This window comes from Cryptomeria japonica, chromosome 6 (assembly GCF_030272615.1).
Source record: "Cryptomeria japonica chromosome 6, Sugi_1.0, whole genome shotgun sequence".
In the NCBI taxonomy this organism is placed as follows: domain Eukaryota; kingdom Viridiplantae; phylum Streptophyta; class Pinopsida; order Cupressales; family Cupressaceae; genus Cryptomeria; species Cryptomeria japonica.
This window is the reverse complement of record NC_081410.1, coordinates 313,556,779-313,569,346: the sequence shown is the minus strand read 5'-3', so window position 1 is coordinate 313,569,346 and position 12,568 is coordinate 313,556,779. Positions and strand designations below refer to the sequence as shown.

At 37.4% G+C, this 12,568-nt stretch overlaps 1 protein-coding gene across 1 annotated transcript in view; it reads left to right on the top strand.

Annotated features, from left to right (window-relative positions):
- The window catches only part of LOC131043877 (stomatal closure-related actin-binding protein 1), a 196,018-nt gene that overhangs the window by 72,124 nt on the left and 111,326 nt on the right, over positions 1-12,568 (top strand). The window contains exon 5 of the mRNA XM_057977109.2: positions 4,441-4,509. Within this exon, the coding sequence (XP_057833092.1) occupies positions 4,441-4,509 (69 nt within the window). The remainder of the gene's footprint in view (positions 1-4,440; positions 4,510-12,568) is intronic.

Genomic DNA, 12,568 nt, shown 5'->3' with positions numbered 1-12,568 from the left:
TTGGATTTGGTCAACCAGTCCACCCCTTCTCTTTTGGGAAGAGGTATCCTATCTCCCCAAACCTCGAAACCCGGACTTACATTCCTTTCCGGATTTCGGGATTCAGGGAACTAGTCTCTACCCCTTCCCTTTTGGGAAGAGTTATCCTGTCTCGGCAAACCTCAAAACTCGGACTTCCTTTTTGGATTTCAGGATTCGAGGGAACAATCGACCCCTTCCCTTTTGGGAAGAGGTATCTTGTCTCGCCTCATCCCGAAACCCAAACTTCCCTTCCTTTTCGGATTTCGGATTTTTGGGAACCGGTCTACTCCTTCCCTTTCAGGAAGAGGTATCCTATCTCCCCAAACACCAAAATCCAAAGTCGTCCTTCTCCCTCTCATCCCTTCAGACTTTGGGGTTGCTCTCCTCTCCATTTGTAGTAGTTTCTTGAGGGCTTGATGCGAGACTTCTAGTGACTACAACACTTCCATATGGCGTGATGAACACGCAAGGCTCTTAATGCTCCACCAACTCTCGTGACTTGTCTACTTTCATTCATGGAGCTACATGGGTGCATTTAATGTTTTTTTGCAGGATTGCCATCAAGTGGAGTCCAAGGCCATTCTTCTTTATGGTTACTTGATGGCCTTCATGTTAGGTCTGAATGCTCTGACTTTGGAAGTACTTTTCTTCTTGGGATTGCCTTGTCAAGGTATGGATGGGTTTCTTGCATGCACAACCATGTCAGATCCATGCACTTGCTTGCTTCCCCAGATTGACATTCTCCTATATATGGTAGGGTCAGGGTTTTGCCTTCTTGATCGTAGGTCTCTTCTTTGCAACCAATTTGTTATATATAGGTTGTTAAGCCTCATTATAAGGGGGTCTCTCCCTGCTACCTTGAGCTACTTTCCACTCTTTCACTTCTCTTGAAGATTTGTATATTTTCTTGCATTTCTACAACTGTAAGTTTGGCCATTGGCTTGAGAATGAATTGAAATTATCATTCTTCCCTCACTAAAACTTATGCATGTTGTGTATGTTTTCTTACCTTCATGATAAGTGTGTGTTTTGTGGCTTTCTCTTACATATGTTGTGTTAACTTGTTTTTTGAATGCGAATTGTGGGAAACTTTCTCCCCTTTGACATTCAACAAATTCAAACCTCCATACATGCGTTTGGGGTCATTCATGCAATTGAAGTTTGTACAATTCCAGGGTATTTCAATTGATTCTTTGTGTCATTTTGGGGTGGGGAGTCCTCTCTTATCTTGGTGCATCACCTCCTTTCATTTTAGCATTTCCTTCTTCCCTTGTCCTCCGCAAGCTGTTAGAATAGGTTTAGAAGTAGAATTTGGAGTTTTGAGTTGGTTCAACACTTGCACTTGGATTTAGAAGGAAGTCGGCCTTCTCTGGAGATTCAACCCCTTGCGCAAGGTCCCATACTTCAGTGTTGTTTCCATGTTTCATGAGGCTGCTAAGTTGATAGCTCAGAGCAAGGGTGCAAAGTTTTGTGATAGCAGTTATAATTGTCAGTGATGGCATCAAATTATTAGACATAATAAGTAAAGCTATAAACATGTTCATTGTTTATATTTCAAGTTTAAATTTCAACATTCTAGTCATACTGGGTTCATCTAATTTACAATGTTCCACGGGCGTTGGGGATGAGGTGACGGACTTCGCGGACAGGGGTGCAAAGAATTTAAGTTTCTGGGACAGGGGGACGTGGGCCTGGGGGTTGGGGGGGAATGCCTCCCCTTGGAACACTGCTAATTTATAAATTTCATTTGATACTAATTATTTGGAATGAAGCATCTTTTCTTAACGTCACAATGATCCCATCATTAATTGCATGATGCCAATCACAACTAGAAACTCTTTAAAGTTTAAATGATTTAAATGCTTCCAACTATTCTCATGATTTCTTTAGTTAAAGCACAAAAAGAATAGTAGGAATTTTGATGGGCTGACAAAAGAGATGGAGCTGAATACCATCTCTGAGCTTAGCTATTTTCAACAAGTCGCATTCTTGGGGGCATAAAGAGATATCGGAGTACGAAAGGGTGATACCTTGAAGCAATCACAATCCTAGTAACAATACTTGAACAAGGAAATAGCTTGGGGACATGGATGGGGATTAGGGAATGGGGTACTGAGGAAAAGGGATGCATCACTGTGAAACATGCATTCGAATTTTTTTAGACATTCTTTGAATGCTAAAATTTGATAATAGTGGAATATGTCACTTTCGGACCTTAAGATGCTAAAATGTACTACAAAAGAAACTTAGTAGCTTAAGAATGCAACAAAAAATGGAAACAATTTGAAATTCATAGGAACAATTGATAGGCAAAACATATAGTTTGTATAGGGTTTGACACAGTTTTGTGTTTATAACCTGGACAATGTAAGAGACTCTTGGTTAGCATTTGAGTTATGAACCTCGCCAACTGAAAATAAAAACTAAAAACTAAAACAAGTGTTTTGTGTTAAATGTTAATGAATATTTGGGTTAGAACCAAAATGTTTTAGGAGGTTTCAAGCATGTTTCGTAAGGAAATCTACCGGAAGGGTTCTTGGATATGGAAATTATTTGGACCTATGTTCCACGGGGATGCGTCCCCTGCCCTTCTTCCCTCATACCCGTACTGGGGATGAAATGGGGATGTGGGGACGGGAATTTGCCATTTCCTAAGTGTCCCCTTTTTGGCAAGAATACAGGGGACGTTTCGGGGACAAATGTTGGGCAGTAGGGGATGGCAGGGGACGACCAGCTGTTCCTAGGACAGCCAGGGGACGCCTAGGCGTCCTCCAATTGTCTCCGGGATAGCCGTCCGTCCCTTATGGCCTAGAATTTTTATAAGTCCAAAATAAATAAGAAAACACATTTTTAATTTACAATAGAGGCTCGTCTGTCCCCACTAAGACCCCAAATAAACATTAAAATATAACAAACCCTAATCTAATGCATAAAACAAATAAAAGGAAGAAGAAGACACTATTTTTTACATTTGCAAAATAGGAAAAGAGCAGCAAGAAGAGAAGAAGTAGCTGGTTAAGGAGCGAACAGCAGGTGAAAGAGGAATTGGTCCAGTTCCTCTACTGTAGAGAGAAATTGGTCCACATATAGCTTCATCCAATCAGTCAAGAGGAACCACCTTACCTCTAGATGATCAGAGAAGTTAGTGGCTGTTCACAGTGCATTGCAGCTACAGGATCGCTAGACTCCTGAGTATCGTCAAACTCCAGCCTTATGTTGGAATGTCAATCCTAAAGATGCCATGCAAGTTGAGGAGGATGGCACACCTCCAAGATTGCTTGGGGTTCCATTGGTTGAGGAGGCAGCCCCTCATATTGATAGTGACTCACATAGAGACTCTAGCTTTGAGCTTGATTTAGACTCTTAGTCTTAGACCTACCATGTGCTAATTATGGACAGCCATATATTTTCTTAGTTATCTTGAGTCTTGACATTATGATAGACAACTGATTATGGACTTCCATGTTTTAACTTTTCTATTTACAGTTTATGTCATCTAATAGTTATGGATGTTTATGACATATGTTTATTGGCAATGATTGATAAAAGCATTTGAATTTTTGTAAACTGTTTGTCAATTCTCTTGTGAAATCTCAATTCAAGTCTAATGCTATGTATTAATGTCTATGATGAATGCTCTATCATTGTTATGATATGCATATTTGAAATTTCTCTATATTTGTAAAAACCCCCTATTTTTTTAATAGCTGTCCCCCCGAAAATGACCCAAAAGTACCCTTGTAATGGAAACACGTGTCGGCGTTCCCTGCCGTCCTTGTCCCCAAAACTCCATGGAACATAGATTTGGACTCAAATAGTAGTATTTTGTTCCTGCCTCAAATGATGTACATGGTATGTGGACATAGGATACATGTGAGGTTTCAAGCATGTTTTGAAAGGAAAACTACTGGAAGGGTTCTTGTATATGTAAATTATTTGGACTCAATTAGTAAGTATTTTGTTTCCGCCTCAAATGATGTACATGGTATGTGGCCATAGGATACATTCAGATGGCACTTAAAATTGTAAATGAGAGACTGCTTGGAAAGTTTAATAGGTCCCTTATGTGAGTGAACTGGATCAATGATATAAGCATTACTGAAGACATGATCTTTACATGTCTCACACATTCAGATATTGTTATATTTTAAATTTTTGCTTTTGACAATGTTTGGGTGGAAAATAAAACTTTTTTGATCGTTCTAACTTGTTCAGTTTTCTGAAAGCATGAGTGTAAGTCGATCATTAATCTTCCACATTCAGTTAGCATATTTTCTTATGTAATTTGCCTTATATTTCGCAGGCATGCTCTAGAACTACTACTGTTTTAACAATGTTCAAATTTTAGTTTGGTGTTTTCTTTATAAATTGGTCTGTGCTCTACTTATATACATTTGTAATCTATTTCTTGTGATGCAGGATTTTGAAGAGACAAGGAAAGAGGTTCAAGAAGCTCGAAGAATAAAGATGCTACATGAACCAAGTAAGGTAAGCGCAATGCAACTGTTTTATGCCCTGTTAAATCTGAATTTATCGCCTTGAGATTGTCGATGCTCTGCTGCTTGCAGTAGCTTCATAACCTATGTTACTTCTCAGAGAAGTTAAATGTTAATGTTTTTAATTTAAATGAGTAAATTGTCCCAGTATGTTTAATTAGGTCTTGGGATTTTTTTTGTATTGTTCTTTTTACTCTGTTTTTTATGTAATTGGTAATGCTTATGCTAGAATATATTAAGGTGGTCTGATATGTTATATGAACTTCTTTTTGTCATCATTTGAATCTCAATTCCAAAGACGATAGTGATATTTATCAATTTCTGAAGATATGTGTATTGTACATTGAGCTAAATGCAATTTTTAAACACCACTTTCAGTTTTATACTGTATTGGTTTACTTGGTTCATTTAATTCCTTTTCAGTTTGGAGTTATGTTTTGTTGATGGACTTCATTTTGCTTGTGTGAGAATTATGTATGCATATTGGTTTGTTTCTTCTGCATTTTTGCTATAAGTATAATTTCGGTCAATGTTAATTTGAACAACTAGATTATCTGGTGTGATCCAAGATTGTATAACCACTAAAAAATGCTAGATTGAAGGTTATGGTCCATCCGGTTATTTTATGTGTATTAAGCAATAACCAGATTAATGACCTTGGTTGATGCACTTCAAAATAAGAGTTCCTCTATTTTGGGTAGTGACATAAGTTCATCAAGTGTAATGGCATTTTACTTGGGAGAGCATTTAATTCGGTTTAGTTTCCTTTAGTTCAATTGCATCTGTTTAGTTATGTTCTTTCTCTCAAGTTGTAATTACAAGTCTCAGTTGGTATCTATGACTCTGCTAGGTTTCTTGATAACTGCATCAGGCTTTCAGCCTGAGCTTCTTTAGCTAAAGTATTCTAATTGTTTGATGCTTAAATATAGTTTGTTGTCGGGATTTCCTTAGGAAATAGTTTTCATCTGGCTTCACGATTTGATGAAGATGGAGAGAAAAAGAAGATATGTGGACTCAACCTCCTCCTTTGCAACCATTTATCTAACTCATGTCATACTTTGGCTTCTTGAAAACTTGTGGAAGACCAAGGCAACTCACATGGTTGGGCAGGGTGGGATGTAGGAAGGGTCTTGGGAGAGTTACAATGTCAGAATGAATGCATTAATTTTGAGAGAATTTAGTGCCACACTTAATTATGCATGCTTGTATTTATAAATGTATGGAGACTTCATATATAATTGATGGTTGTAATTTACATCGTGTAAGTTACCTTTTTGACAAAACTAAGGTGAGGTTATTACATTATTAACATAAACAGTAAATATCCATGTGAACAAAGTATGGTCTAACAATAGATTACATCAAATATCCCCTTTAACGACAAAACTAAAAACAATTCCAATTGTGTCCAAAAGTTTGAAAAAAGAATAAAATTAATAATTTTGTCGTTAGATTAGTAGACTACTCTTGAAATGTGTAGTAGTGGAGAGAAGTAGCATTAATACCAACTGAATGTAGTGATGATGAACCTTAATAAGATTGGTGCAAGCATGATAAATTTGGTTCCTCACTAACTTCAAGATTGTCCAATTGTCATAAAAAGCGTGGAGTTTGTCTAATATGAAGAAGTTGTAAATCACTCAAAACATGGCATATGCATCCTATGTTGCAATTGGTGTTGACAACTTCTTTGTTGTCTGTTTTAATGGAAGAAAAAGCTACAAATTGCCGATCTTAATCTACCATGAGACAACATTTGAGTAGAGTGTTCCTCCTTGAGAATAGAAGTTTGGTTCTCACAAGTGACACTAAACATATCCAATTTGTAGAGCAACCCTTCCTTGATGTGAAAATATTGAAAGGTGCCAAATTGGAAGCGGCAAGATTTTGAAGTTTTTTGTGGGGTTGTCCAAAATGGGGTCCATCAAGATATGGTGAAGCACAAATTTGATATCTTAAATGAGAAGTGGTTACGATAGTCAAAGTGAAAATTGGAAGAGAATGATTTAAACAATCTGCAATAGTGTTGGTTGTACTTTTCTTGTGTTTAATGACCAATTGAATTTGTTGTAAATATAAAGCTCACTTCATATGTCGAGTTTCTACAATTTTGTTCTATGATTGAAGAAGTCATAGAGGTAGGTGATTAGTATGCACAATGGTTTCCTTACTGTTGTGACGTTTTCACACATCGCCCCATTGCAAATGGGGACCTGTGCTTTTTGCTTTTTAGGGTTTGTTTTCTAGGTCTTTTAGGGTTTTGTCAGTTAGCCTTTGCATTTTGAGTGTCGCCAAGGGGATCACATGGATAGCAAGTCTGGCTTGAGTGAAGTCCCGATCCTGAAATTTGGCTAAGTCTGGAATGTCCTGATCCTGAAATTTGACTAAGTCTCGAAACTGAAAAACCTCCAAAAATTAGATTTTGCAATATAACTCTTGGAGGTCTGAAACCACTCTCAAACATCCTGAAAGTATATATGGAATATAACTTAAAGTATAAGTCACTTATACTTAAATGTTATATTCCATAAAAATAATCCTGATAGAGAGTTCAAAAAGTCAAAAAGCGCTCTTGTCCTTCACTGAGGATCCAGAGCGCATAGCGCTCCTGTCCCTCTCAGGAGGACCAAGGCGAAGCGCTCTTGTCCCTCTCCAAGGGACTAGGGCGAAAAGACTTATTTGAGCCATTCTTGGCCTTGTTTGGTCAAATTGAAACATCAAAGGCATAGTGAAGGACGAAATGAACATGATAAAGCATCCAGACTTGATCAAAAACGATGAAATGATGAAGTTTTTGCCTAGAAGGTCAAAAGTGCTCCTGTCCCTCACTGAAGGACCAGAGCGCTTTTCTTTATATGCAGAATTTAAACCTTTTTTGGACATTAACTTTTATTCATCGCATGAAGTAAGATGAAATCTTCCCTAGCAAAGGAATTTCGAGACGAAAAGTGAGACAATTTGGCTAAGAGGGCAAAAAGTGCTCCTGTCCCTCACTGAAGGACCGGAGCACTGAATTTCACATTTGCACCATTTTTGCAAGATTAAAGTGATTTTTCGATTTGAAGAGGTCAAGGGAAGCATGTTTTGTCCATTGAATATAATTTAAGTGGTCTACAAAGGAGTAAATCAACCCAAATGACAAAAAGTGCTCCTGTCCTTCACTGAAGGACCATGGCACTTTTTCAAGTTTCTCCTCTTTGTTTGATATTTTATGGCAAAACTTGACTTGGATGGGAAGGACGAATGATGTTTTATGCCTTAGACGCAATTGAGAGGTTTAAAGAACAAAGAAGTATGCCAAGATGAAAAAGTGCTCCTGTCCCTCTCCAAGGGACCAGAGCGATTTTCCAAAAAGTGATCCTGTCCCTCTCCAAGGGACCAGAGCGATTTTCCAAGAAAGTGTAAATCTCTTGCAAAGACAAGGCAAGTTTGTGATTGAAATGAATGGAAGAGGACACGATTAGCCCATTGAAGATAATTTGGGAAGCTAGCAAAGGACGGATAAGCTTGATGTTGAAAAAGTGCTCTTGTCCCTCACTGAAGGACCAGAGTGCTTAACATGTTATCTAGCCTTTCTCACCAATTTTGGACAAATTGAGGCCAAGGTGCAAGTTTGAAAAAGTGTTTAAAATGCCTTGAAGTGGAATTGAGATGCGAGAGTTGCAAATTTTGACGACAACTGGCAAAAGTGCTCCCGTCCCTCACCAAGGGACCAGGGCGCAATTTCCAAATATGACCATTTATGTTGCATTTTGAAATGATATTTTTATTACCAAGGCTCAAGATGGAGTGAAATGTGATATTCTACGCCTGGAGGATAATTTGAAGTTGATATGATCAAGAATTCATGCAATGGACTCAAAAGTGCTCCTGTCCATGACTGAAGGACCAGTGCGCTTTTTATGAAACAATAAATTCCCTCCGAGATTATGCTAAGGCAAAGTTGTGTGAGATGGGAAAGATCTTCTAAAGCATGGTGAACAAAGGTTTGACTTCAAAAAATTGAGAATCCTAGCCTAAAAATGAAAAAGTGCTCTTGTCCCTCTCCAAGGGACCAGAGCGAAGTTAATGGCATTCATTATTTATTACCATATTTGGGCGTTAATATCCTCCAAATCGCATTAGATGCCAAATTGCTAACTTTGGAATATTTGAAAAAATTAATTAAATTGGCATTTAATAAATTAATTTTGGGCCTCAAAAAATTGAATTTCTATTATAAAGGCATTTAAAATTAATTTTTGTGAAATTAAAATTAAAAGTTGAGCGCACAAGGCATTATTTTGCCTTTATTTGACAAGTCGGCCTACTTCTTTTGAGTTTTTATTTATTATTTCACCTTTTATTTGCTAGGTCGACCTCATGGGTAAGTGGAAGGTGAGCGCTCTATATATTGGAGGTGTTGCTTCACATTTCAAATCATTCAATCATTCCTTCAAGTGCGAATTTGGAGAGCAAAAAGAAGGTGCGAAATCTAGCTGGAGTGGAGCGAATTTCTGCTAAGTGTGGAGAAGCTAGTGGAGGGTGAAATTCATCTTGAAAGCTATTGGAGAGGAGAATTTCTTGCTAGATTGGAGGATAAATTCCAGATGTTTTGAAGGTATTTGAAGGCGAATTTCCAGATTTTTGAAGAGGAAGGTGGAGTTCTTTTCCAAGCTAAAGGAGGTGCATTTTATCCAAGGGAGAGCTTTGATCTACACTTTGCCTAGCAAAATTCATCTATTTTTACATCATTTCTTATAGTTAATTCTCAAGAGGAGGTATGGCAAAATCATCTTGACACCCTTATTCAAGGTTTGATTTTTTTTAGACATTTTTTAGAAAAGTCTAAGTATTGCATGGTTAATTAGGAAATGATAACTCAAGATTTATCATGAAGTTTCCTAATTAAAATCTTGAATCTTCCTTTTAAAGTTTAATTTTTAGATTTCAAGATATATTACTAATTTTGAAATGTTGTGTAGGTATCAAGATGGCGACTCCAAAGCCCGGAGGATCTACAAGTCGGCAGGTTCTCATCAAGGACGATCAAGCAAGGACAAGGGCGACCTCCTTCAGTCTAGCATTGACAAGGACGGCCTTCTTGAGTCAAGCGTCGTCAAGGGCGACTTCTCCAATCTAGCATTCCAGGGCGAGGTACATCAACATCCTGCACATCAGAGACAAAAGAAGTTAGGGCAAGGGTTCGTTGAAGAAGCAGATAGTTCCAGATGAATTAATTAAAGCTAGCTTCTCAACAACATCAAGTTGAATATCTACCAAGCTACAAGTGTCAGACGAGGTGGCATCCTAGTCATCACTTCTCCAGTCAGTGTGGTCCACCTCAGCATGTCCAGATTCAATGTACCTAACTCATGGGAGATGGCACAAACTCCGATGTACCTACCTTGGCTATCCATTGGTGGAATTTTCCAGAGAGGACATGTGTCCAAGCAATACAATTATTTCATTGGTCGAGCATTAAATGTTATGTAATGGTTGTAACAAACCCTAATTAGGGTTTTCATTATTGAATCTTGGCCATTGATCTCAAATTGATCTTAGCCATCGAATTGTATTGTGGGCACTATATAAGCCCTGGCTCTTCATTTTGTAAAGGGAATAGTTGGAAGCAGTTAGAAGACAGATAGAGAGTAGTTAGAAGGTGATTAGCTAGTTGATAGAATAGCAATTAGAGTAGAGTAGAGAGAGAAGGCAAAGATTGTTGCCAAGATGTTGTTGTAAAAGACTTGTAACTTCATTGAAGAAATGGTGAAATTTATGGGTCGATTCGACAATTTGCATGGTCTCTATATTTCTCGTATTTGATTTCATGTTATTAGATGAGTGGAAGAAATGTGCTTGATTGATGGTGGAATTCGTATATCCATACTACTAGCAGTTTGTTGATTGCAGACTTGCCTTGTGTAGTCAACTGGAATCATTCAACTTAAGCTTAACTTCAATTGTCGCTTCTTCATTGATATGCATCAACTTGATGGTGTCTATGCCTGCAGTGATGATTTGAACATCATAAAGCTTTCCTTCGAAGATCGCACTAACCTTGTGGAGATGTTCCTGTGATGTCAAAACAAGACTTAGTTAGAATTTCATCAAAGATCATTCATTTCTCTTACATTCTTAGTGTTAGGATTAGATCCTTTCCTCGCCCTCATCTTTTTTCTTTTTTTTCAAAGCTAGTAAGAGCCTGTGTTCCAACAATATTCAAAGCAAATCAGAAGTTTAGTCATCAAGTGTAAGTCCCCTTGTGATTCCAGCAAATCACATCATACCATAGAGAGCTTATCCACACGTAGAGACCCTACATACAAGAACCTTGAAGTCATCCCGATTGACCCTTTTTGCGACATCTTCAGCATTCAGAGGCTTTATTCAAGAGAGGATAAGGTACCCTTGGGTATTTTATTCTGTGTTTGATAGTGTACAAAATACACGTCAACACTTACCTAGAGGTTAATGTCTCCTTTACTTGGTATCTTGGATCAATGCATATAAATCCTTGTCATATGAGTAGTTTCATTTTGCATTAGAGAATTTTTTTGAATGATAGCCTACAAGATGGCCATTTTGCTTCAAATTCAAGTGCAAACTATGATGCGCTAATCTCAATCTCAAAATGTCATGAGAGATTTGAGCAAGTACAAGTTAAGAATACATTTTTTAGTCTCATATGTTGAAGGCATGGGAATGTTCCTTTCAACGATGTTTGTCTGTTGATGCTAATGGGAGGCAATAGCTAAAGAGCCAGATGAATTTGAGACAGAAGTTCACAGCACCTAGAAAAATCCTCAATTCTAAGAGAGTTGAAGGATCTAGCCACTTAGAAGAACTTTCACTAATGTTGTATCCACCCAAATTCCTTGTGCATTAGTGACATCCAAGATAAGAGATGGATGTTTTTACCGAAAGAACACTTGTAGAGGATAGCATACAAATTATTTTTCTGTGAAGAACATGTTCCAAATGTTTAAGTCATACCTTGGAAGTATGTGTAAAGAGAAAGTGTTCATTAATTGTATGAAAGTCTTTGTAGTATTAGTGAGTCCAAAAGGCATCATACGCCACTTAAAAAATCCATCTCTATCTCAAAAATTGTCTTCCATGTCCCTCTATCTAGACTTTGAGTTTGTGATAGCCACTCTTTGGATCAAAATGGGAAAAGAACTTTAAACATTGAAGTTTATCTAACAAGTTGCCAGTGCAAGTGTGTGAATATCATTTCTGATTGTGATCTTGTTCAATGTCATTAGTTCAATACAAAGAGCCTTAGTGCCATCCTTCTTGAGCACAAGCAAAATTGGATAAGCATTAGGCGATATATTTGGTTTAATGAGACCTTTTAGTAAACAAATTTTGAATGTCTTTTGATTTTGTCACTATCTAGAATTGGTTGTTGATACAATAGGACATTATGAAGAGCAACACCAAGAAGAAATTCGATTGTTTTGTTTGGGAGAAGTGTCTTAGGCTCCTAAAATATGTGCAAATAAGACTACAACAATTTTTATGACTTGCATGTGGTTTTGAAATTGTGAATTTTTCTTGGCATTGATTAGATTCTGTATTTGTGAAAATATTGTATGCTCTTTCACTTGATTTATATCTTTTTGTGCTTGCCCATAGCCAAGTACTAGGTTTGTGGCATTCCTAGTACATTTGATTAAGTATGTCATATTATACTAATGCAATGTGTATGTGTTATTACTTATTATAGACATCATAGTGAGCTTTCCTGTGGTACAATCCATAGAAGGAAAACTTGATGAGTACTCGCGCGTTTTAAAACCACGTGAGCAACTCATGAGTTAACTTTCCATTCACTACAGATGAAAACTCGCTGTTTCATTTGAGAACAATTGCCAAACTTGTAAAAACAACACAAACTCTAAAAAGCAAAAGCATAAGTCAAAATGCTAGAAGAATGAAAGGAAATTCGTAACGTGGTTAAAACACAATTTTAAGGCTAATATTTCTCTATAAATCCCGCATTCGATTGTCATTAAACATACACAAGTACTTTTTAATTCGATCCTCATTAAACATACACAGGT